The sequence below is a fragment of the Pholcus phalangioides genome, unplaced genomic scaffold (genome assembly GCF_987345545.1).
Source record: "Pholcus phalangioides strain wild (caught in Gottingen) unplaced genomic scaffold, Ppha-v1.0 ptg000001l_1, whole genome shotgun sequence".
Lineage (NCBI taxonomy): Eukaryota > Metazoa > Arthropoda > Arachnida > Araneae > Pholcidae > Pholcus > Pholcus phalangioides.
In genome coordinates this window covers 24608558-24632264 of record NW_028301594.1, presented here as the reverse complement: position 1 = coordinate 24632264, position 23707 = coordinate 24608558, and the positions used below count along the sequence as shown (strand labels likewise).

Genomic DNA, 23707 nt, shown 5'->3' with positions numbered 1-23707 from the left:
CTGTACAAATTTTTAGGAGCACAAAAATAAGTTATCCAATGTGTATTTTGGTATACAAACTATATTTTTATACCAGCATCAATACCCAGCACTTGCCTGAATTCTCCAATTACTCCAATTACTTCAATGTAAGAAAATCCTTCTCCAATTACTGGGAGGATTGAAAAAGTGACAAACGATTATAAAGGAATAAACACTTAATAAAATATTACACATAGGCCTATACTGGCAGCATAATAGTAAAAAGCTATCGTGAAGGCATATACACGTTTGAAACGCATTGTAAAGGAACCACAGTAAAAATTCCACAAGTCATTGTTACCCGACACTATCACCCATTTCAGACATTTGTCCAGCTACTACGTACTTTTAAAGTAGCCTATTGTTCAAATCAGGTCCTGCTTCACATATATGCTAAATTTAGCAAAATTGATCATCTAAAATTACAGATTTGTTTAAACAATATACACATAGACAGAAAATCAATTTCATATATATGTAGACTTGCCAGCATATTCAGAAGCATTACTTTCAGACTGTAAGTCATTAAAAATCATTAACTTAAATTTTGTCTTAATGAAGTTTCCCAAATTGAACACTGAAAGAATAAACAGTGGTCCAAAAACTTTCAATTTTTTCAACGTCTCAATTCATGCAGTATAGCATTGTTTCTCTTCTCATAAATCTGATGACTCGATTATAAGATTGCTACGTGTGTTGTGCATGCTATAAGAAAAAAAGAGACAATCAATTCAAGCACAAAGTATACGTCAACTCTTATTTTACTTTTTTTTCATAAACTACAGCAATTCACTTGTAATTTCCATCACGGATACGGATGAAGAAAGAAAAAAAAAATTTAATTGAAAGAAAACAAGTCCGTCATTTTTCCCCCCCTCGATAAAAAGCTACTGAGCAAATATAGCTTCCTCTCTGCGCATCACATAAGCTACAATGTCTTTTGGATGGAGAAGTTTCTCTGCATCTGCATCAGGAATTTCAAAATTGAACTCATCTTCTACGTTCATGATCAGCTCAACATGGTCAAGGCTATCGATTCCCAAATCTTGCATGAAATGTGCATCCAAAGTCACCTGGAATGAAATTCAGAATGACTCTTATCAAAAATGACCATTCTGTGCACAAGATAGAATTTTAAAGAAAAGTACTTCACTTTTTTGATATAAACTCCAATTTTAAATGGGTTGGAGACAGTGAAAAATTGCTGTTGATGAAAAATTTATTTTCTTCTATCTCATTAAATAGATGAATGTAAAAAAAAAGGTTTCTTTACATTGAGAATGACAGTTACATACAAAAGTGAAACAGGGTGGCTACACAAATCATAAACCTATACTACTCAGACGTATGTAGTGCCAATTCTAATGGAGATATTTTGATAAAACTTGGTACATAATATATATGGACTGAGGGAATAAAAAAGTCAATTTTTTTTACGACCAGGTGAAAAAGTTGCGCCTTTTTATTGCAGTTATCTTCCTCCCACCCATGGTCCAAATTAGGGATAGGACAAATAGTGATCCGGTTAAATACCAAATATTCGGCGGCCGAATATAATTTCCTTAAAATTCAATAATTATAAATAAAATTGCCATTTTTAATTGGAAAAAAAATTAATGGTAATTTCAAATGATTAAAATTGAATTTTAATTATGCAATTTATTATTTAAATAAACCTTAAAAACTGGTGACAAAGATTTTCATTGCCATGATATTGACAATCAAATTTATCGATGGCATATTGTATTTTGATATAACAGTGATACCTCGACTAAAGAAAATGATTCGTTCTAGAATCATGTGCGTTAGCTAAAACATGATTTTCCATAGGTTTCTATGGAAAACCATTTGATTTGTTCCAGCTTTTGCCCAAAATTTAAAGATAAGTTTTTACAACACCAAGGAATGCTATACAAAAAAACGATCGAAGGTTAAAATGGACAGCTTCAAATTAAATAAATGAGAACATGCAGGAAGATCAGAGAGGGAGAGATGATCTTTTAATTAACCATTATACACAACGAACACTAGCTTTAGTCTACTGTGAAGCTCGTGTTGACACAACCCAATTGAGTTCATAAGTGTCCCCAGCCATCCATTTGTGATTTGGTCAGCTCATTTCTGTGCCTGATAAATGCAAATGGAAAAGATAATCTCCCACACTGTTCAGCTTGATGCTAAGTCTATGAAAGAACTACTACTAAACCAGACATGCACCTGTGGAACTTCTAACAAATTGGTAAATGTTGGAATGTGTGTGTAATGAAACTTCTGTGGAGTTTGTTTCTGTGTAATGCTTATGTGTAGTGCTGCCATCTGCAATCAATTTTTTAAACTATGAGTTTTCTCAACTCATAGTGAGTGAAGTGTAATGAATGGATAATTGAACGCCCATTGTAGGCCTGTTGCTCTCTGTGTCGAGACCTTTTAATGGGGAGATTGGCTCGCATTCACACCTTGAAGTTGGGAACTGCAGAAAACCAACTTTAGCCGACCACTTATTACAATTTTACACATAATGGAGAAAATGTCAACCATTATTTACTCTCAAGTATTAATGCGTCATAAAATTTACGACTTATTTTCCCACTATATAGATGTTCTTTGTCCCATTTTGTAGGCCAATGTTTCTTGTCTAGGTTCATCTTCAGTTAGTGAATTTGTGTAAGGCCGGGTATAAAACTGAAAAGTTTTCTAAAAGTTCTTTTATAAAATTTGAAAAATCCAACCAGTAAGATTATTAAGTGCATTTGCTCGAATGTAACCTATGAGCTTTATTGGCTGGATTTTTTAAGTTTTATAAAAGGGATTTTTATCAAACTTTTATGGCATTGGGTTGCTGTATTTTTGAAATAATGGCATCCATATTTTTATGAGCATCTTTTTATCAGCCACCTCGTTGGGCATTTTGCCTGTTGTGGCGTTGTATTTGTATATTTATACACTATCTACCAATAAGTATTTGGACACCTATGCAAATGACGATATCTGCGGTCCTGAGATACGTCACGCCCTCTGCCGGTATATATCGTGTAGGAAACAACATCTGCATTAGTCGCATGCAAGATGCAGCGCAGTTCGGAGCTCTCTGATTTCGAGAAAGGTATAATTATCGGGTATCACAAAAATGACCGATCCTTAAGGGACATATCTAGTGAGCTGAAGTACCCAAAATCGACAGTGGCCTATGTGATTAAGAAGTGGAAGGTGAGCTGTGATTGTCGGAATTTGCCCCGAGTCTGCAGACCAACAAAACTGGGAGATAGAGACCGACGGGTGCTGGCCAGAGAAATTCGGAAGAACCGCACCCAACCGATGGCCCTCATCCGCGAAGAGTTTCAACAGGTATCCGAGAGTATTGTTTCAATGTATACCATCCGTAAGGAAGCACATCTGATTGGTTTTCATGGTCGTGCTGCTGCCCATAAGCCTTTGATCACAAAGTCCAACCACGTTGCTCGGTTAATCTGGGGCAAAGCACATTGAAATTGGACCGTAGTGGAAACAGGTTCTTTGGAGCGACGAATCAAGGTTCACCCTCTACCGTTCTGATGGCAAGGTCTGGGTCTGGCGTCTGCCTGGAGAACGTCTCCTGCCAGAATGCATTGTGCCAACAGTCAAGTTCGGCGGAGGTGGAATTATGGTCTGGGGGTGTTTCTCCTGGTATGGACTGGGACCCTTGGTCCCCATTCATGGTAAGCTCAACGCCGATGCCTACTGCACTAGTTTGGATGACAATGTGCTTCCTACGTTGTGGCAGTTTTACGGGGTGGGCCCCTGTTACTTCCAGGATGACAATGCCAGCTGTCATACTGCGAGGTTAACCAAGGCTTGGTATGGTGTCAATGGGGTTCATAGAATGGACTGGCCTGCTCAGAGCCCAGACCTGAACCCTATCGAGAACATCTGGGACGAGTTGGATCGCCGAATTAAGGGGTGCCCTACCCATCCAAAATCGGTGAAAGAACTGACATGTCTTCTCCAAGCCGAGTGGAAGAAAATACCACTAGCCGTCACACAAGGACTTGTGGAAAGTATGCCCCGGAGGGTTCACGCTGTAATTGCCTCTCGTGGAGGCTCTACCAACTATTGATTTTGAATAAAGTTAGTTTTTCTTTTCTATCACAGGTGTCCAAATACTTATTAGTAGATAGTGTAGTGTAATCCCGGCCTAATTCATGCTCACTTCCACCTTATTGTAGTAGGGTTCTATTTTCAGTTTCACGTTTTCTTATCCTAGAAATTCATCTCATGCACAAAAATAGAGGTATGCACCACATAAAATAATTAGTAAATTGTTAATTTATGCAAAAATTTCAATTAATATAATTTTTTTAAATTATTTTGTTGTGCTTAGATTTATGCAAATATTCAACTGGATACCTAAACATTTAGTTGAACCAAATATTTGGCAAAAGGGCAGAACACAGAATAGCAGCCAAATATTTGTCCCATCCTAGTCCAAATAACGCAGAATACTGACAGTACTCCGACCTATGTAGCACCCATGTGGTAAGTGCTGTCTTAACGCATGGGCACGGCCCTCACAAAATGAGATACAGTTGAAATTTTCTAGAATTTACCAAGTAGGGCCTCAGAAAAAACAATTTTGGCTCCTAAGATGGCCCTGGTTGTGGTGGATGTATTTCATTGAAACTTGGTATAGCGTTATTTGGACCATAGAAAAAATATAACTGATACATCCATTTTCAATGGTTTTAATGATCCTTTTTTTCAAGACTTGAGGGTGCATAAGTCTCATGATCCCAGTAAAGGTATCAACCCAAATTAATTTTAATCTTTTTAAATACCATTTTGACATACAACATAAAGAAATAAAAAAAAAAATCAATACCTAGTCGGCTCAGGTTTGAAGAGGATACAAAAGATTGGAGGAAGGGATTTGAAGAAAAAAAACTTGTCATTTATATAATAAGGTTAACTCCAAACCCTGCTTTTGAAAACACTAAAAATGGTATATATATATATATATATATATATACACACACACACACACATTGAGTACATCTGCTTTGCCCCCCCCCCCCGGAAAAAGTTGAAATGATGGCCCTGGGGTTAACTCCCTATGAAAAAAAAACACACACACACACACTCAACTGAGAATACAATATCAAGTACTTGGGCCTAACCCAGGGCTGAACAAAAAAAAATTGCAAAAATATTTCTACTCCAGAGAAAAGGGTAAAACTTCTTTGGGGGTATAGTGACCCTTTCATGTTGACAGATATAGGCTACTGCTATAAATTCTAAACATTTTGTGCAGCTCTCAGCCTGCAATTTAATAACCACAAAGAAAATTTTTGGTATTAACAGGTAACAAATCCAGTAGAAGGATGTGCACCTGAGTGGTGTGGTGTGATAAGCTGCTCGTCTATTACCGTGAAGATTGCAGACCATGGTAGGGAACAATATCAGATTTCAATACACCCCACCCAGATTGAAAACCCACCCATTTCAATTTAATTTCCATGTGCGGAAGAGGGGAGCACATAAAACATTCACAAACAGAGATCACGCAGACTCAATATCTTCACAAAACTTGAATACAATATGCATGTGAAAATTGGCCGTTTGAAGAGATATTGTTTAGGAAAGGAACAGACAAATTTTCCTTCCCTAAAACATCATTGCAGCCAGTTTTCCCATATATATTGCATTAACAAGAGCGGAGAAGACATCTTTCTCTACAAAGACAAAATATCCTTATAAAAACAGTCAAATCTCATTATAACAAATTTCAAGGGACCAAAAATGTGGTTTGTTTTTCTCTCGGCAAACACATATCTAAACCTAATATCCCTCAAAGCATAATGTATTACATAAAAACTGACCTATGTATTGAATACATGTCAGAACAATGAGTACTGGTACATAACAATTTTCTATTCAGAAAGAATTCAAAGAAAAACATAATCACAAACCAAACAGAATATTTTCCATTAGCCAGGTTTGAGTTTTTGACACAAGCGTAAAAAACTGGTTTCCGAATGGTTTTGGATATTTTCAACAGACTAGGTTGATAACATGATGAGTGAGTGACTTTTTTTGTGAATTGAGTTTCATTTTCAAGCACTAATTTATTGCAATAATTAAAACAAAACATTAATTATAATTTTAATTTGACATACAAAGAGTCTAGAATGGATAATATATAATTTTATGGTCTATTTTATTTAAACTACTAATTACCTGTGTTCAATTTACTAAGCAAAATAGAGCTGTTTATTTAAAATGTGTGGAAAAAGTCTAGGCGCGAGAAAAATTTTTTAAGAGCCAAGAATTTGTTTTTAAAGAAAAACAGGTTCAGAATAATGTTTCTTTTCCTGGACATAGCAGGCCTCCTTCCATATTGATAGATACGCTGATATAAATTCCAAAAAATGTGTGCTGTCTTGACTCTAATTTACTAACCAACCTCTTATAGAAAATTTTAGGCACCAATCCAAATTTTTTAGTCATCGTGGCGACCTGGGATTTGTGCAGCCCTGGTCTAATATGGGAATACATAGTGTGATAGGATCAAGAATTTAGTTTGTTAAATTTCCATTTTTTTTCATACATTTAGTTCAATTGATTACTCCTTTTTAAAAAATAGTGCTGAAACCTACACGCAGGAGTACAAAAGTAGACTTTTCTTTCTATATTCACAGATATATACCGGAACACTAATATAACTGGGGGTAAAAAAAAGACTTACCATTTCTCAGAGTTATGATCAAACATCCTGTTTCTCTACAACGTTTTTATTAAGAAAGTGTATAGCCTACAGCAAGACTTCAGAGATTACAAAGGTGGGAGTCCTACCAGCCTCCAATGCTCAAAAGAATGATCAGAGACACAAAACAGTTCTCTATAATCGCTTCACACATAATTTTTAAAATGTCTCTATGCTTAGGAGTTATCTTTGAGATCACATGACGTAAAAGGAGGAAAATTGTGGGAGAAAAATAATTTTCCCTTCAGTACTTTTCTCTGAACCCTACTGTCACCACAGTGGTTGTTGACTGAAGTTGGTTTTCCGTGACTCCCAACTTTGAGACATAAATGGAAGCCGATCTCTCCTTTAAAAAAGTCTCACCACAGAGGGTATTCAATCATTGCACTTCAATGTTAGAAAAATTGTGTTTTAAAAACACTCAGAAAAATTTATGGCAGATGGCAGCACAGTAACAAACCTCACATTTAGATTCACAACATGAGCACACACATTTCAACATGCACAAATTTGTTATTAATTCCACAGAGGAATGTGGATGAGGTGCATGTACGTTGTAGTAGTACTTTTCTCTGGCCAAATCACCAATACAAATTTGGGATATTTTTATCCTTTTCATGGTTCTGGCATTGTGCTTGTTTTTTTTTTGTTAACATTTTCATATGGGGTCGCACATATCACATGGGGGATTGTTTTTTAATTGAACTTTGTAAAAAATACACAAAGTTTATCCCTTCAAAACAGAATGTACCAAAAACTGATGTACGTTGCAGAACAACCTCAGGAAGATTTTAAGAAAATAAAAGAAAAAAAAAAAGTCTGAAGGAAAGTGACAGGAAATTTTTTGATGCAGAACATTTTCAGTCACCTGAAGGCCTATTGCAGAACAATGCAAAACATTCTGCTTTGAGGATTTCTGCATAAATTTCATTATTTGTGACAATATTTTAACACAATAATTAAGTGAAGTTATGTAAACATACCTTTGATTGTCAAAGAATAGTGGAGTTTGAGAAAAAAAAAAGAAAGATTTTTCAAGTCAAAAGAAAAATGGAAGCAGCTTCAGTGACTTTTTGTGTCACTTTTACGTAGTTGTGCTCAAAAGTGCATTTATGTATCGTTCAGGAAATAAAAAGAGAAAATAATATCTGTTCAATGCTTGACATCAATAAGATAATAAAAAATTTGCTTGAGTATAAAATATGTTTTAGATATAATATTTCCAGATATTAATTGCATCATAGCCACAGCTAAAATAAAAATATTCACCACCTGTACTGGTACAAGAGTGCGAACTAAATAGTCCTATTCAACTTTTTTTCCCCCAACAGCATTCTTTTTCATTTTTAGGTGGGGCCCCACTATGTACTATAAATTTATTTTTTGCAAAACTTTCTCAGCTGTCCAAGTTTTTCTTTAATAACAATGATAGATAAGAGTTTAGATTATGTTAAACAATAATCATCAAATGGATATTATTACTTCAAGTTTTAAATATAATGAATTAAATGTTTTTAAGTGGCCCACCACTGTTGCATGTACCTTAATATTTTTTATTGCAATGTAATTACAGTAAAGCAGCGGTTCTCAACCGGTGCTCCGCGGAGCCCTTGAGACTCAGTGTGCACTCTCCAGGGGTTTTCCACGGACGCTCCAGGAGAACAAAAAAAAATCAGTGAATTTGAAAAGATAATTATGTTTTTAAATAATTAAGAATAAATCAGTAACTTTGATGAATAAATCAAAAATAAGCCTACGGGGACTCAGTCATAGAAAATCTTTTACCAGAAAGGGCTCAGCGAGCCAAAAAAGGTTGAGAACCGCTGCAGTAGAGCATTATCTGAATGTCTATCAACTGAAACCATTTCAGTCCACAAATTCAAATTTGCATGCCATGTAGAAGTTTCACTAGCAGCCGATAGTGCTTTTAGTTGAAGCAAAAGAAAATTTTGGACTTCTTTTCCTATAAATTGTAGGCCTACTTTAATGGCCATTTTGAACTTGGCTACAATGACAAGGATAACAAAATTGAAAAATTCTCTAATCGATGCTTCTTGTCCAAGAATGGCATAACCCAGCTACATGCAAAAAAATAAGCTGAACTAAAGATAACTTGCATCGTTACCAGACTTCTTCAGCTCTGCTAATTTTGTTTGGGAATGTGCAGACATCCTTTCTTTGGCTACAGACCAACTGCCCCCTCAAATTAACAATCAGCTTGCATTTTTCGTTATCACTAAAAAGTTATTTTAAAAAAGAAATAGCATTCTTATATTTCAAACATTATATTGATAAAGTTAAAAATAAGAAACACATACATTACCTTTTTCGTTTGCGGTCACTGATGCTTTCCTTCCCTGAGTCATCATCACTACCTGAGCTTGAACAACATGAAGAGGAGGAAGACGAGGACGATGAACTTGATCCAGTTGAACTGTCTGAGGCAACACCAGTGTGAGACTCCAGATCTACCTTATCAGCAATTGCAACTAATTCCGGTCTCTTTTCTTTGAGAGCTCTATAAAATGTTCTCGAGAGCTTTGGTCGACCTCTGACTGTTTTGTGCCATACGATAGGGAAATTAGTAAGGCTACAGAAGTTCTGGGTGACTGCGATTGTACAGTCCAGATTGAGCACAACGTGCCACCAGCCACCCGGAACGAACACTGTTTCACCAGGCTTTTGTAAAATTTCTAGGGGCTTGCAGTCTTTGGGCCAGGATGGTGATTTGGTCTTTGGGTAAATATACTTGTACCAAGTGATTGCTTCATCGCCTTGTTTTCCTCCTTCTTCTGGACGTACTTTGATCATCTCTCTGGGTGTATGTGTGGGGAAAAGGCACCATCTTTTATGACCCTGAATGAGAGCGTTCCATGCACTGGTACCCAGAGGGTCAATGTGAATACCAGTCCCGGATCTCTCAGATCCCATAACAAACCACCGGTAGGGAGGTCTTTTCTCCTCGCCAGCATACTTAAAAAGATCATCCCGAAAATAAGAAGGAATCTCATAATCGTCTAGCAGCTTTTTCCTCCTAGGATGCTCCCCGAAGCTGCTGTCAAAAATGTACAAGGGACTATCATCCTTGTTGTTTTTCATGTAAGACACAAAGTACTTCATTTTCAACTTCACGCTGTAACCTTCATTATCCTCCCCGCACTTGAATCTTTGGTTTCTGTATCTTCTAACTAAACGATGCATGTTCCATCTGTATCTTGCTTTCCAATTGTCAGTGCATCCCGTAACGACAACAGGCTTGTAAAGCTTTTCGTATTTTTCGATAAATTCAGAGGTGGACACTTTTCTAACGTCAATACGCTCAACATTATCCTGTACATCGTTGGCATCCATTTTGAAATTGTTGGCATAACGTAACCTCGTCCAACCATTGCCTTCTCTGTCATTCAGTTCTGGTCGAGCTCTGGCTTTTGCCTCATTTATCCTTTTATTGGCTCGCCGAAGAAACCTTTCTGTTTCGAATTCTATACTCATGATTGGTAATAGTCGTTTTTTTTTATTTCTATAATTTCTTCTCTCTAATGGTATAAACAGTTAGGCACATTCGAAGGGAAAAACTTTTGATTTCAGTTCTTTCTCACTATATGATGCTTCTCTTGTTTATAATAACTTTCCAGCGTCTCCAAATATGTAAAACTTATGAAATAATCTGGAAAACTATCCTCTAAAAATACTTCAAAAAATTATAGCTCAAGAAAATAGTTGAAACATTTTACCTTCTGCGAATCTATTTTGTCGAATGTCTTGACAACACTTAGAACTTTCTCTGCAATCTCTTCCTCTGTCAATTTTTTATCGACGCACAGGCATCTAAGATGTTGCAAGTTCGACTAAAAAAAGAGGAAAAAACATTCCAAAATCAACTTGGTGAAACCTCAAGCGCATGTTCTATACATTTTACTAGTAGCAGTAAAATAACTAATTTTTTATTCCGAGTTAGGCTATTTAGTGCGAATGGTACCCCGACCTGTTCTCACCAAAGAGAGCAACAGGCCGATACACATATTCAACCATCACAATGATGTCAATGTCATCATTCTTACTTTTGTACTTGGAACAAGTTATAGGAGCTTTTTTCTAAAGCATCATACACAATCACTACCGCTAAATTAAAGCCTGTTTTAGTCCTACAATTTCATATTTTGATCGCTAGATACATTCTAATGTTATGCACAATAAAGGTTTTGTTTCAAATATCTGTGATTATCGAGATAATTTAATAATAACAGAAATCACCACATAGGGGCCATTCAAGTATTACGCAAGCAGATTTTCAGCCATTTTTGATTCCCTCCCCCATCAGCAAAACACTGCCCCCCCCCCCCGTCAGCAGCTTAGAATATTTCATATCTTTAAAAAGGGGTGGTTGATGACGTAAGCAACCTCAAACCCCCTTTCCCCATGTCATCCAATCCAAAACCCCCTTCCCCCTCGATGCTGATGTATTACTTGAATGACCCCATAAAAGAAATTTTTAAATGGCATCCAGAAATTTTTCAATATTTAAGTCTCCAAGGCCGGCATAATGGTGCTGGGTTGCCGAACTTTCTCCCTCCTAGAATCAGGTGACCTGGGCAATTCATACAGCTAACTCGTCCTTTCCCTTTGTGTAATATTTGAAATAGCATCATTTTGTTTTTACAATATGTCATTGTCTCGTCACTAGGATATTATCTGGATACACAGCATACTGTCACGTTGCATTTTTCCAACATATTTCTTTTTTTTTTTTTTTTGTAATTTCAGCCCATTTTTTGTCATGCCTTCCATTTTTAGTCTTGTAAATATCATTATTTTAATTTATTATTACATATTTTAAAGAGTCTGGATACTCACAGTGACTTATACCCTGATCGGTTTATTTTTACAAGAGTCCAGATTTTATATAGCGATACCTCGGTTTTCGTTGATAATTTGTTCGATAACAATCGGTGAATTCCGAAACCAAGGCAGTTATTTCCATATGAACCAATGACAGGCATTAGCCAAGATGTACTTAAAGGGACCTTAAGAAGGACACAATGATGCAAGAACATATAAATACCGGAACAGTTGGCTCCATCAACCTGATAGGGACATTCAGGCACGAATCCAAGAGGATCTGTCAGGAGTAGTAAATCGTGCAATTTCTCGGAATCATCCCGTATTTTATGGGACAAATTCTACCATATTACCAATTAAAAGGGAGTTGTATTATTCGCCCCTGGAGAAGGACGATCGTTTCTCTCCACCACCCAATGGATCCAAGTCGGACGAAAGCAGACATTTTTGGCTGTAAATGTAGCAGAAGCAGGGATTTTTAACTGTGAATGATGAATGCAGTGGTTGATATTTTCAGCTGCAAATGGAGCGGAGGCAGACGTCTTCAGGTTCGAATGAAGCCTAGGCAGGTATCTTCAGTTTCGAATGGAACGGAGGCAGATATTTTCAGCTTCAAATGGAGTGAAGACATATATTTTCAACTGTGAATGGAGCGAAGACAGACGTCTTCAGCTGTGAATGGAATAGAGGCACCTTCAGCTGCGAATGAAGCCAAGGCAGATATCTTCAGCTGTAAATGGGGTGGAGGCACACATCTTAATTTATTTATTAATTTATTTGAATGAAGCCTAAGCAGGTATTTTCAGCTTTGAAAGGAGCAGAGGCAGGCAGATCTCGGCTGATAAGTAGAAGCAACTTGTGTAGGTGCTTATTTGATCATCCCGAATTTTTCGGTAGACAAATTTACAGGCTCTTCGGGGAGCGGTCACCCCCATCTTTCTCCCCCCCCCCCCCACACACACTGGATCTGCGCTTGGGGGCATTGCCCATGGTGGTCAAGCCTTCCTCATGCTATATAGACCAATAAAAAGGGAGTTAAAAATAAATCTACATAGCGTACTATGCACCGATGGCGCGCATATTACATTTGTACCGAATACACACACACTTATATATTAGTTGAAAGCAAATCAAAACGGTTATCGCAATGAGATAAGCAAAGGCGTAATCATGCTCATTACGCCGGTCACAAACCTTATTTTGAATAGCCAGCAAACTGTTGAACGACTGTCTCTCGAAGTTACGCCACTGGTTGAATTTCGACCTGTAAATTGAATAGCTGACGCGTGTGTTCAGGTTGTAACGGGACGACACAACGCACGAGGGATTTTTGATCGCTGAACTTACTAGAGGTCGAAGAGCCCTCAGTGAAGCGGCCATTTTGAAACGGTCTGCGGCGAGTGTTGCCAGATCCGCAACACGAAGCGGTATAAACCCCTCCTCGAAATATATGCTCTCTGGTATTGAATGTGTTAAAGATGTAAATAAATATTAGTACGAATTAATGAATTATATGCATAAATACATGCTCAAAAATAAGTTTTTATCCGGGATATTTCTTGTAAATGAGAAGGCACAGCTGGATGCCAAAATAAATCATTGATCACGTGACTGAGACGAGTGTTTCCGTCACCGTGCATTGAAAACTCGTCTTTTCCGGATTGACGTCATCATCATCACACTGCAGGACTAGAACTCCTTAATACAAAGGATTCAAAAATGTTATTAGTTTTTAATATTGTCAGCATGTTTTCTTTCTTTTTTTATCTGCCATTTAATACTTAGAGAAGCCTGCAACTTCAAATGCTCAACACACAGCAAGTTAAAAAAAGCCACAGATGTGAGAAATAATGAAGCAAAAATTCACTTAATTTATTTTGCAGCCTGTATTTTACATTTAATATATTCTGTGAGTAAAATTTAAGGGGAATTAGAAACTGATATAAGAAAGCTGACAAAAAAAAAGTTAACTGGCATTTTAATCGTTGATTTGTCAATTTTTGACTTTGTGGTTAAAAGAAAGCATGCTCAATGCTATTGGGTTTTTCTTAATAGTGACATTTTGGTATATCATGGTAAGTGTAATACAAAAAATATGAATACAATTACTTCAGAATATAAGCATTAAGGTGTCCACTGTGTGTAAAAGATTTAGAAGGCGGGAAAGTTTTCGACAACTGTCAACAACAAATCTCATTATACAGACGTACAAGCACATAATACACATTATTATGATGGCAAGAAAAACGTGAAAATTAGGTTTCTCTCATTCACTGGTGAACACTTATTTCTCATGTCCATTACCACAACATCAGAACACGTGAATTTTCCCAACTAATCGCATATAACAATACTACATGTAAATATGTATTCCCCCGTTTCATGAAAATGGTTTTATGTTCATTGTCCAGATTGTAATCACACTAATGATGTTCACAGAAAATATGAACTGTTGCATGCACACAAATTCAATCTTTCTTGTATGCTCAATATATTCCCACTGTTATGTTTTACTTTACCATCGCATAAACTTGGTTACGTTAGAAGAAAACTCTATTCATGTCACTTATTTCTATTTTGATTAATTGAAGGATAATTTCACTGAACAAGAAACAAATAATTATTTAGGATATATAATTGAAACAATAAGCTGGTAATGTAACTGAAAAGTACACTGTAGACTTCATTATACACATATACGAAATGGAAGTACAAATAAAAAAGACGTAGGTCAGGGGTTGACAAATCGAAAAAAATTTTAGGCTCCAGCCCAGTTCTTAGGAGCCAAAGATGATGTTAAGCTCAAAAAAAGTCCTAAATATTTTTTTTTACTTTTTTCGGGACTTTATCATTTTTCTATGTTAAAAGACAACTGTTAAAAACCCCACCGTCGCCACAGTGGTGGTCGGCTGAAAGTTGGTTTCCTGTGGTTCCCAACTTCGAGGCGCAAATGCGAGCCGATCTCCCCGTTAAAAAGTCTCGCCACAGAGAGCAACAGTCCTACAAACAGTAAAAATATTCAGTCACTACACATCACTCACTTCACTTCTGAGATATAGATGGCAGCACTGAAAAATCATACACAACACTAGATACGCACTCAGACTGTTAGGTACACGCACTTACACTTCCGGCGCAACTCACTAGGTAGTAAATTGCCTATGGCGATAGACCTGAGTTGTGCTCGGTTTGAAAAAAAAGGAAAACCTGTTAAAAATCAGAAAATAGACTCCAATTTAGTTATCACAAAGAAAATTTTAAGTACCAATACAGATTTGTAGGCATCATATGGACTTAGCACTGGAGATTTGTTGAACCCTGTGTAAGTAAGATTTTCTTCAACTAAATGAAAAGACTCCCAGGCAGGTATTGCGAATTTAGAAGGGGTATAAAAATACTATATTGCAAAATTTACTCTCTGGTTACGAGTTGACACCATGTTTAAAGTTTTTTAGATGTTCTTGTGTTGCATATGATTGAAAGACCCATGATCATCGTAGATTCCTACCAGGAATCATTCTGCATTCCTTCACCAAATAATTGAGAGAGAGAGAGAGAAGCAATTCTGTAGTAACACTTATGGAAGCTCAACACCGTGTCATGTATAGAATACTCTTGTGTTGCACATAATTCAAACCCCCATGACCATACTGGATTCTTACCAGAAATAATTGCTTGATCTGAATAATTTTAATTTTTTTTTTCCAGGTGAATTGCTGTTGGGTCACACAGTTTAGAGCAAAGAACTACATATCATTCATATTCGTGTCAGTAACTTGTTTGCAATAAAATTCCAAATTTCCTGATCTGTTATTAAAGATTTTTCTGTGATTCAAAATTTACTGGCTAAATCCTCTAAAGTAGGGTGGTATTTCATTATATGGTGTTACGAATATGATATTTGTAAAGTCTTGTTTTCATAAGTGATGTACATTAATTATGTGTGTGTGTGCATATTTTTTTATTGAATAAATTTATTCACTGATTGAGCTCATAAATTGAAATTATTGAACTTGTGTCTGCTATTTAGCATTTAAAGAAAATTCAAATGAAATGATCAAACATTCTAAAATTATTGATTTTTGTAATAAATTATATATACAATATTCAGAGTCAGTAGTGTTCATTTATGAAATCCCTTTCTTCTGGGTGTTTATATGAAGGAAATAACTTCAGAAACATTAATCTTAATTGTCATTTCTATAAATAAATGTTTTTTTTTATGCCGAACCTAAAATTAAGGGGATCTGGGGAATGAATTTCACCCCCCCCCCCTTTTTTCACCTTAAATATTTTCGTATGTATGCTAAAACAGGAAAAAAAAAATTAAGTTCAAAAGTAAGTATGAATATATTATTGCTATAAATTATTAGTGTGTAATTGAAGTTTACATTGTAATCGCGCACGAACTTTAACGAATTCCACTCGTGGCTACTAATAATTTTATGAAATTATTAAATAATTTTATGAAATAATTTTATGAAATTATTAGTAACCATATACCCTATTTCCCACAGAAAATTCGATCGCTGAAATTTATCATTTTTTCCTTAAATTTAATTTTTCATATGCATTTGTCCCTACATTTTCAGCGCGGGGGAATTCTGTTAGGTTGCCATGTCAAGTCTTTAACGCGATCCTCTTTTTTTTAAGTCTGCTTGGCGGCCATTTCCGAAGAGACGATTAAGTGCAGCAACCCTGTAGGACCTCAGCGAGGACCAGAATGCCTGATGGTTCCGCTCGTATATGAAGGCGTCTTATGCAGGACGAACCTACGCTACAGCTACACCTTCTTGACAGCCCCGTCTTAGCGCATGGGGCCACCCTGGCTGCCCGAGGGCCTGTTAAAAATGAGATCCGGTTGAAATTTTCTAGGATTTACCAGGTAGGGTCCCCAAATAATCACTTGGCCCGTGGGCCCATGATACTCTTAAGACGGCCCTGCTTCTTGAAACCACCAGCATATAGGGCCCTCCCCCAGCCCTGGGGCACGGGACGATTATCATCATTTTTGCGTTTTTCACGTTATAAATTCACTATGAAGTAGCCCGTGAAAGTCCGGTCGGCGGCCCGCAAACGATCCCAGTCTGAGGGCCCCGCTTCAGGATGTGGAGGGCCATGCATACCAAAAGGACTTAAGCGCCATCCGTGAACAAAAGTGTACGGTTTCGTGGTGTTTTTTTTGAGACACTGCTGTGGGGGGGGGGGGGGGTTGTCCTGATGCTCGTGGCGCTGGACCAGGAAGGATGCTGAGTTTTTATCCTTATTCCGTTGAAAATTTCGGGGAAGGGTAGCACCATAATGGATATAATGGCTGGGGCGACAGAGTGAATTTTCGTTTCCAGTTGCGGCCCTGAGCGCAGGTTAAAGCAAATCAACATGTTGATTCTGTGATGTCGGGTGCACCCAATACCACGCTAGATATCTTTAAGTGTGGTGTTGCCCACATAAGATCACTGGTGTACGCGCTTCAGTCGAGATTATAGTGTCGTTTTGCAGTAGGAAAACGAAACCACTTCCCCTCGAGTATAAAACAAAATTATCCCCCCCCCCTCCCACACTGAGAAAGTCTGGGGCACAGGAGGATCGTCGCCCATAGAATTGTATTAAAAGCCGCAATTTCTCATTGCAAATGAGAGATTTGGGATTTTTCCACCGCTTCAAAAATTCCTAAATTCCATTCTTTGTTTTTGAAATCGCGAGTTTTTTTAAGGATAAGGAGTTGAGAAAATCAAGTAGAAGAAAATTATAAACCGCACCAACTTATCAATGGGACATGAATGTAATATGGATGAAATATAACATTAATTTCCACTTTTTTTCTTTTAATATTTTGATCAAGTACGAAAATATACGTGTATATGAAATCTTTCTACTGTGTGTCTTCAACCCGTTGCTCGCGTGCACCACGGTGCTTCCCCTGAAGCACCTAGAGTGATCGAAGCTGATTTTCGATTTCGTGCTCGCGAGCACTTCATCAACGTTCCTATTAAACACCTATCGAACCCACGTCTTCTCTCTCCGGAGCCCTTCCGCCACCTATCAAATAAAACCATTATAATTCTTCGATTCCAATTAGCGACCGGTTTTTGATTTATGTGCCACATTAAAAAAAAAACAATATGATAAGATATTAGTTGATATTTTATAAGCAGTATTATTTGTATCCTGGATGAGAGTAGGACCCTGGGTAAGACGGGGGTCACGAGAAAAAAAAATATGTCCATAGGGAGAGGCCACGGGCTGAAAAAGGTTTAAAACCACTTCGGTACAGCATTATATTGCTATGAGAAACATCTTCAAACTAGAACTGCTGCCACCTATTAAATAAAACTGTTACAATTCTTCGATTGAAATTGATGATTGGTTTTTGATTAGTACACCAAATGAAAAAAACAGAATGATATAATGTTATTAATATTTTACAATCAATAATATTAGTTACATTATCAAATTTACTCTGAATACAAAAAGCTAGACGGCTGGTTGGAAATAATGTGTTTTACATGTATAGATGGATTTTTTTTAGAAAAGGATGGCTACACATTATGAGTTTTACTAACGTTATTTTACCGTACACAAATAAAAACTGACAGCATTTTGAAGCAAACTTGCCAATTTAATTAATATTATTGCTTATAAAATACCAAGTAATACTACATCATATGGATTTTTTTTCATTTGACGCATTAATCAAAAACCAATTATCAATTTTAATAGAAGAATTATAACAGTTTTATTTGATAGATGGCGAAAGTAGTTCCAGTTCATTGATGTTTCTCACATGTAATATAGTACTGTGCTGTGTGCATAATGTTTTCAATATTTTCTAGAAGGCATAATTTTGCTGATATAAATTTTTTCTCCCCGTTTATATTGGCTATGGGCAAAAGTATTCGAGAAAGGCACCACTTTTTCATAGTCAATAAGTTTACAGAGTACGACGTTTAGATTCTGTGAATGACTGAAAATGCTTCCGTTATCTATCTCCACACACTCGCACACTCTATCCACCACCCTAAACACATTTTCTCCTTAATTAATTCTCCACCTTATACTTTATACCTACCCTATGTTGGGGTCTCCTCTTCATTGAATTTATAATGTAAAAAAAACCCCACAAAAACAACGAGCTTTGCCCCGGGATCCCGTGCTAGAGTCCTGCCAGCCCTACCCTAGTGGGGACATGGTGCTGACTAAAACCTTTGAGGATAGATGGTTGATTTCGTACTCAGGAGAGATTCACCGACAAATTGAACATTCTACAATTCAATGAGTAGCATGGTGATTATTTCAGTTGAAGTTATACCTCAGAGTTCTTGCACGGGTACTTTTCTCTGGTGATGGTTATAATAAAGCTCTTGATTCGTGAATATGCCTCCCAACAGGCTTACAGAACTCTAACCTCGTGAGTCCCAACCATGAGTGCAACCGAGCACGACACGGAGACCCATGGCCACGCAGTAAGGGCCCACAGTTTGAGAATTTCGTGTGCCTCCAGGTCAGACTTTTCACGGGCCACTCTGTTTTAAGACCACTGAACTCCTTCAGTGAACGAGTTCAGTGGGCTGCCACCCACTGAATGGAAATGAAACTATTTGCTATAAATTCTCTGCGCAAAATTGATTCTTGGTCTTAAACCGGTGTGAGCCGCGAAAATATATAATACATGATATGTACCATATATTGTTTATTTTCATGCTGCATACCGATGTAAATCTTGTGAACCACATAGTACCGGTTGCTGTATGTTTATGTTTGCGACAAAATAATTTTTTTGGTATACATGAAAACAAAGTGGCCGGTACTTTAGCGCATAAAATTTAGGCAATATGTATGTAGCAAGGAAATAAAAAAAATACATGATATCAAACCATGTACTGTTCATTTGCATGCTGCACACTGGTTTAAGACCAACAATTAATTTTAATTGAGGAATTATAGAAATTTTTTTTTCATTTCATAGGTGGCAGCAACGGTCACAGCGTATTTTTTTTTTTGCTGTGTGTAAAAAATGTCTGTGCAAAAGTATAATAACCGGTGTCATAATGCAGAAATGTTTTATACCGCTGTGTATCACGGAAACATATATATATGGTGTCAGGTATTGTTCATTTTCATGTTGCTCACCGGTTTAAAGCCGACAATAAACGTTACATGAAGCATTCTAACAAGTAGTTTTGTTCTCATTTGACAGATGTCAGGAGGGGTGTTCCATCTGAATGATTTTTTCACATGATAAAATAACATAAGTTACAGAGAGGGAATTTTTTCCTTCTATGTAATTTCTTTTTCACCGGCTCTCAAATTATTTCTCCCGTTCATGCCGATCCGCGAAATTCTTCACCCGATCTCATCGGCCCGCAAGTACGGAAAGGTTTGAGAACACTGATCAAATCATTCGGTGCGGTTCAAGCAGGGCCGCAACCAGATACTTAATCAGCCGGGGCATGCACGCAATTTGGTGCCTCTCCTTGTGATGTTGAAAGACAGATTAAAAGGATAAAATTTGCGCCCCGTCTGATCCAGCAACCGCGGCACCAGACCCACCTGCTCCAACCCTCAGTTTCGGCTCTGGATTCAACATCTAAATCTTGTGCAACAGTGGTGCACTAACATGAAATATTTTGAGCTGTCTATTAACCGAAAAATTGCTAAGTCGGGATCATCGAATTCTCTAGTCAATTTACACAATTTATCCACTTTACGATCAAGGCTGTAATATTGCGTCCAAACACTCGTGTAATAAATTCAAACAAGCTCTCTCTCTCTCTCTCTCTGTTTTCTTTCTTCTCTCCTCATCATCGCGAGGCTTTGTTGTAACCCTACGAAGTTGTTAATTTTGCCTTCCTGTTACTTCTATACAATTATTTGTGATTTTCCCCCACACATGATGTATATACTACTATATACATATAAGATCGAAAGAAAACAGGTAGGCAGAGGGTGAAAAGAGAAATCTACTTCACGTATACCTACTCTATTATCTGTACTTAACTATTATTGTGTTTTCCTTTCATCTGTTTTGTTTTCTTCCCTTCTTCCTACTTTTTTCTTGTTTACCTTCTTCCCCTTTTCTTAACGAGGGGTTAGGTTCGAACAAGGTTACTATATTTATCGCCCATTCGTCAAATGGAGATCATCCGAATTTCTTGCCAATAGTTTGTAAGCGAAGGACATGCCACCTGGCAGTCCAGTGGTTAGGGAGCTGTGCAGGTCTGGGTTCGAATCCCGGTTCGGGCATGGATGTCTACTAACACATTTTCAAATTCCTTGCACAGATCGTAAATATCTCTTGGGAATATGTGGTGATCACATTACCATCTATAATATCATAGTGCATTTAATATCAATGTAAGATCATGAAAGAGGGAGAGAAAGATCAAACAACTACTGAGCTAAAGTTCGTATTTAACTTTATAATTACAAACCGCACACACAAACACTTTATTCAAATAACTTAACCGGGGATGACGTTCAACGCGCGTTTGGTTTAGTAGCCTTTACCGTGATATTCTCGAGAGACAGTTTGAGATAAAACAGCTCAAAAATAGTCTCCACAGACAGTTCAAAACAGCAATTGCATAGAACAAAATGCTGCTTTCAACGGAAAATTAAATGCATTTATTTAGCGTAAGGGAGAGATAATAATCTCATTTTCTCGCAGAAATTCTTTAAAGAAGGCATTGTTTCCTCCCCCCCGCCCCTTGACTGTCAAAAATCTCTGTATCCATTTAAAGGGAACAGCGAGCCCTGGGCGAAAGTCCCCAAACTCGGTAGCTTTTGTAAGTGAGCTATTCACCTACGAAATAATTCTTTGACTACACGCATCTGCATATTATAATGCGTGGATTCAAAGTTTTTAACTATTCAAGTGTAAATGACGTTTCTCCCTCTTTCTTTCTCTCCGTCTTTTTTTTATTCATTCATTTTCCCATTTTTAATTACACTGACACCGGATACATGTTGGATAATGCATTCGAGGTTTATCTTCCGGGATTTCACAGGGAAGAGTTTCCACAGCGCGATGTTAATAAAAGGCATTGTTGGGTGGGGAGGGGGGAGGCTTAAAACGTCGCTCATTTTAACTTCGCAGTGAATCATCTCGCCACAAGAGGGAAAACTATTTCCGCTGTGTTTGGCTGTTTTAATTACTGCCTCCTTAATTAGCAGCCCGGGATAATTATGCTTTGAGCGCAGTATTCCGTGCGATTTATTCCTGAACATTGGGATGAGCAATTGCGAGACGATGATTATGATAATTATACGACAAGCAAAACTTGTAACAATCAGTGCAGGATGCTAATTAATTACGTCTGCCTTATTTAGATTCCTTTTACATGCAAAATTTCTCTGAAGAAGCCTCAAATGGACTTTATCATTGGGGCGGGGAAGAAAAATAATCCCCTCCACACAACCCTCGTACAAAGCTAATCAGGCTGCAATTTTCGGTATTGCGCTGGGATTCACTGATTGAGATGCAAATCTCAAGTGAATATTGATTGAAAGCAATGAAAATATTTTTATTGTGTTTATTATTATTATTACAGTTCTTTTTTTTCACCGAAAAATCATATTCGTATATTTTTGAAAATTGTAGACGTGTCATGCTCTGAATTGTTACCTCTCACACACGTAGTTGGAAGTGCGGAGAATTATGGAATGCCATTTTTAATTTCTTGATTTTTTTTTTTATTTTACTTTAACCCCTCAGTGTGTGCTCCTATCATCTCAGGATGATCTGGATTTTTTTTTCCAAAAAAACATTTTTGACATGAAGTTCTTAAAATGACGTATAGATGGCGTTCGCATATATTCCAGTTTATCATTATTTCTCCATTTTCTAACAGGTTTGCTTGTACCGAGTGAGATGATTGTTCATTTGATCATTTTTAACGCACCACGGTCATTTTCTGCTCACGACGGCTAATTAGACCGGGACCTACAATTTATTGCCGATTCCGAACGGTAGGCTTTTTTTCATACTCATCGAGAGGTTGGTGCGCTAACCCGTCGATGGGGGACTCCCTGCGGTAGAAATCTTTTCCTGCGGTCGTGTCCCCCTACCCCTGTGTCAGGAAAGTTTTCTGACAAGGACGAACTGGGTATCGAACTCGTGACACCTCTAAACATCCTTTGGTGTGGTGGTAGAGTGAGTCCGTGATCACTCTTTTGTAAGTTCTGTTGGTAATTGTGGGTGTGAACCCTGACTCTTTGTTTGTACCACACCTTTTATTTAATTGTATTATACAATGAAACCTGTAGGGAATGGAAGAGACTGCAATAATATTCCATTTTAGACGCACACACACACATAAAAGCATTAATCAATGAAGGGACTATTTTTTGATTCCGTCCGTCGAAGACAGGTTTTCGTCTCATAAAATGTACGACTGCGCAGTGATATCTCGGCTTACGAAGTTTTCGGTTAACGAACGTGATTCCGGAGCGAATTATCTTCGTTAGCCGGAGTATCACTGTATTTGCAGAATGCATGATTTAACATTTTGAAATACCTAGTCAAAAGTCAGAAAGAAAAACGGAGTTGTCCCGTTTTCGTTCGTTCCGTTCGACCGAACGAGGCATATGGTCATAACGCTTACAACCGAGATTTTGAGGATATAGTTATCAATTGGTTATTATTATCAAAACCCCGAGTCCCGATGTGATCGCATTAAGCAGCGTGTACTGCAGATTCAAAATAATAATTTGGTTGCACACATTATTTGTTAGCGATAATGGTTTGACGATATGTTTACATGTCATCCTCATCTATGGAAGCCAGGTATGTTCTAGATTTGTTCCAGACTCTGCCACGAAGCTGGGCTGGGAGAGATCTCGGCAACGGGATAAGTCCAGTGGCAAAGTTCTTTCGTTCATTCATTCAGGTATGTTCCAGAAACTATTTCTTTAGTAAGAATGGTTATTTCGAGGAATTTAGGGCCGAAAATGTTTTGTTTGTCCTCTCTTTGATCCTTGCAATGCGCATAAATGATGAGAAATAGTTACACATAAAAATATCTGCAAATTAAAACAAAAAAAAAAGACTGTTTTCCATAGTTTTGAACTGGGGAGGGGACCATTTAACTCTTGGCTTTGCACCAAAACCCC

General features: G+C 37.4%; 2 protein-coding genes across 2 annotated transcripts; both read right to left on the bottom strand.

Moving 5' to 3' along the window:
- Window positions 1–764: 764 nt before the first annotated feature.
- JMJD6 (Bifunctional arginine demethylase and lysyl-hydroxylase PSR) lies at window positions 765–10493 on the bottom strand. Its single transcript, XM_089232429.1, has 2 exons — window positions 9081–10493; window positions 765–1094 (listed from the first exon to the last, which is right to left on the bottom strand). The coding sequence occupies exons 1-2, from the start codon at window positions 10247–10249 to the stop codon at window positions 1091–1093; spliced, it is 1173 nt and encodes a 390-aa protein (XP_089088555.1). The 5' UTR covers window positions 10250–10493; the 3' UTR covers window positions 765–1090.
- LOC149090166 (uncharacterized) lies at window positions 765–12976 on the bottom strand. The gene is made up of 3 exons (XM_089232430.1): window positions 12791–12976; window positions 10492–10605; window positions 765–1094 (listed from the first exon to the last, which is right to left on the bottom strand). The coding sequence occupies exons 1-3, from the start codon at window positions 12974–12976 to the stop codon at window positions 909–911; spliced, it is 486 nt and encodes a 161-aa protein (XP_089088556.1). The 3' UTR covers window positions 765–908.
- Window positions 12977–23707: the final 10731 nt, after the last annotated feature.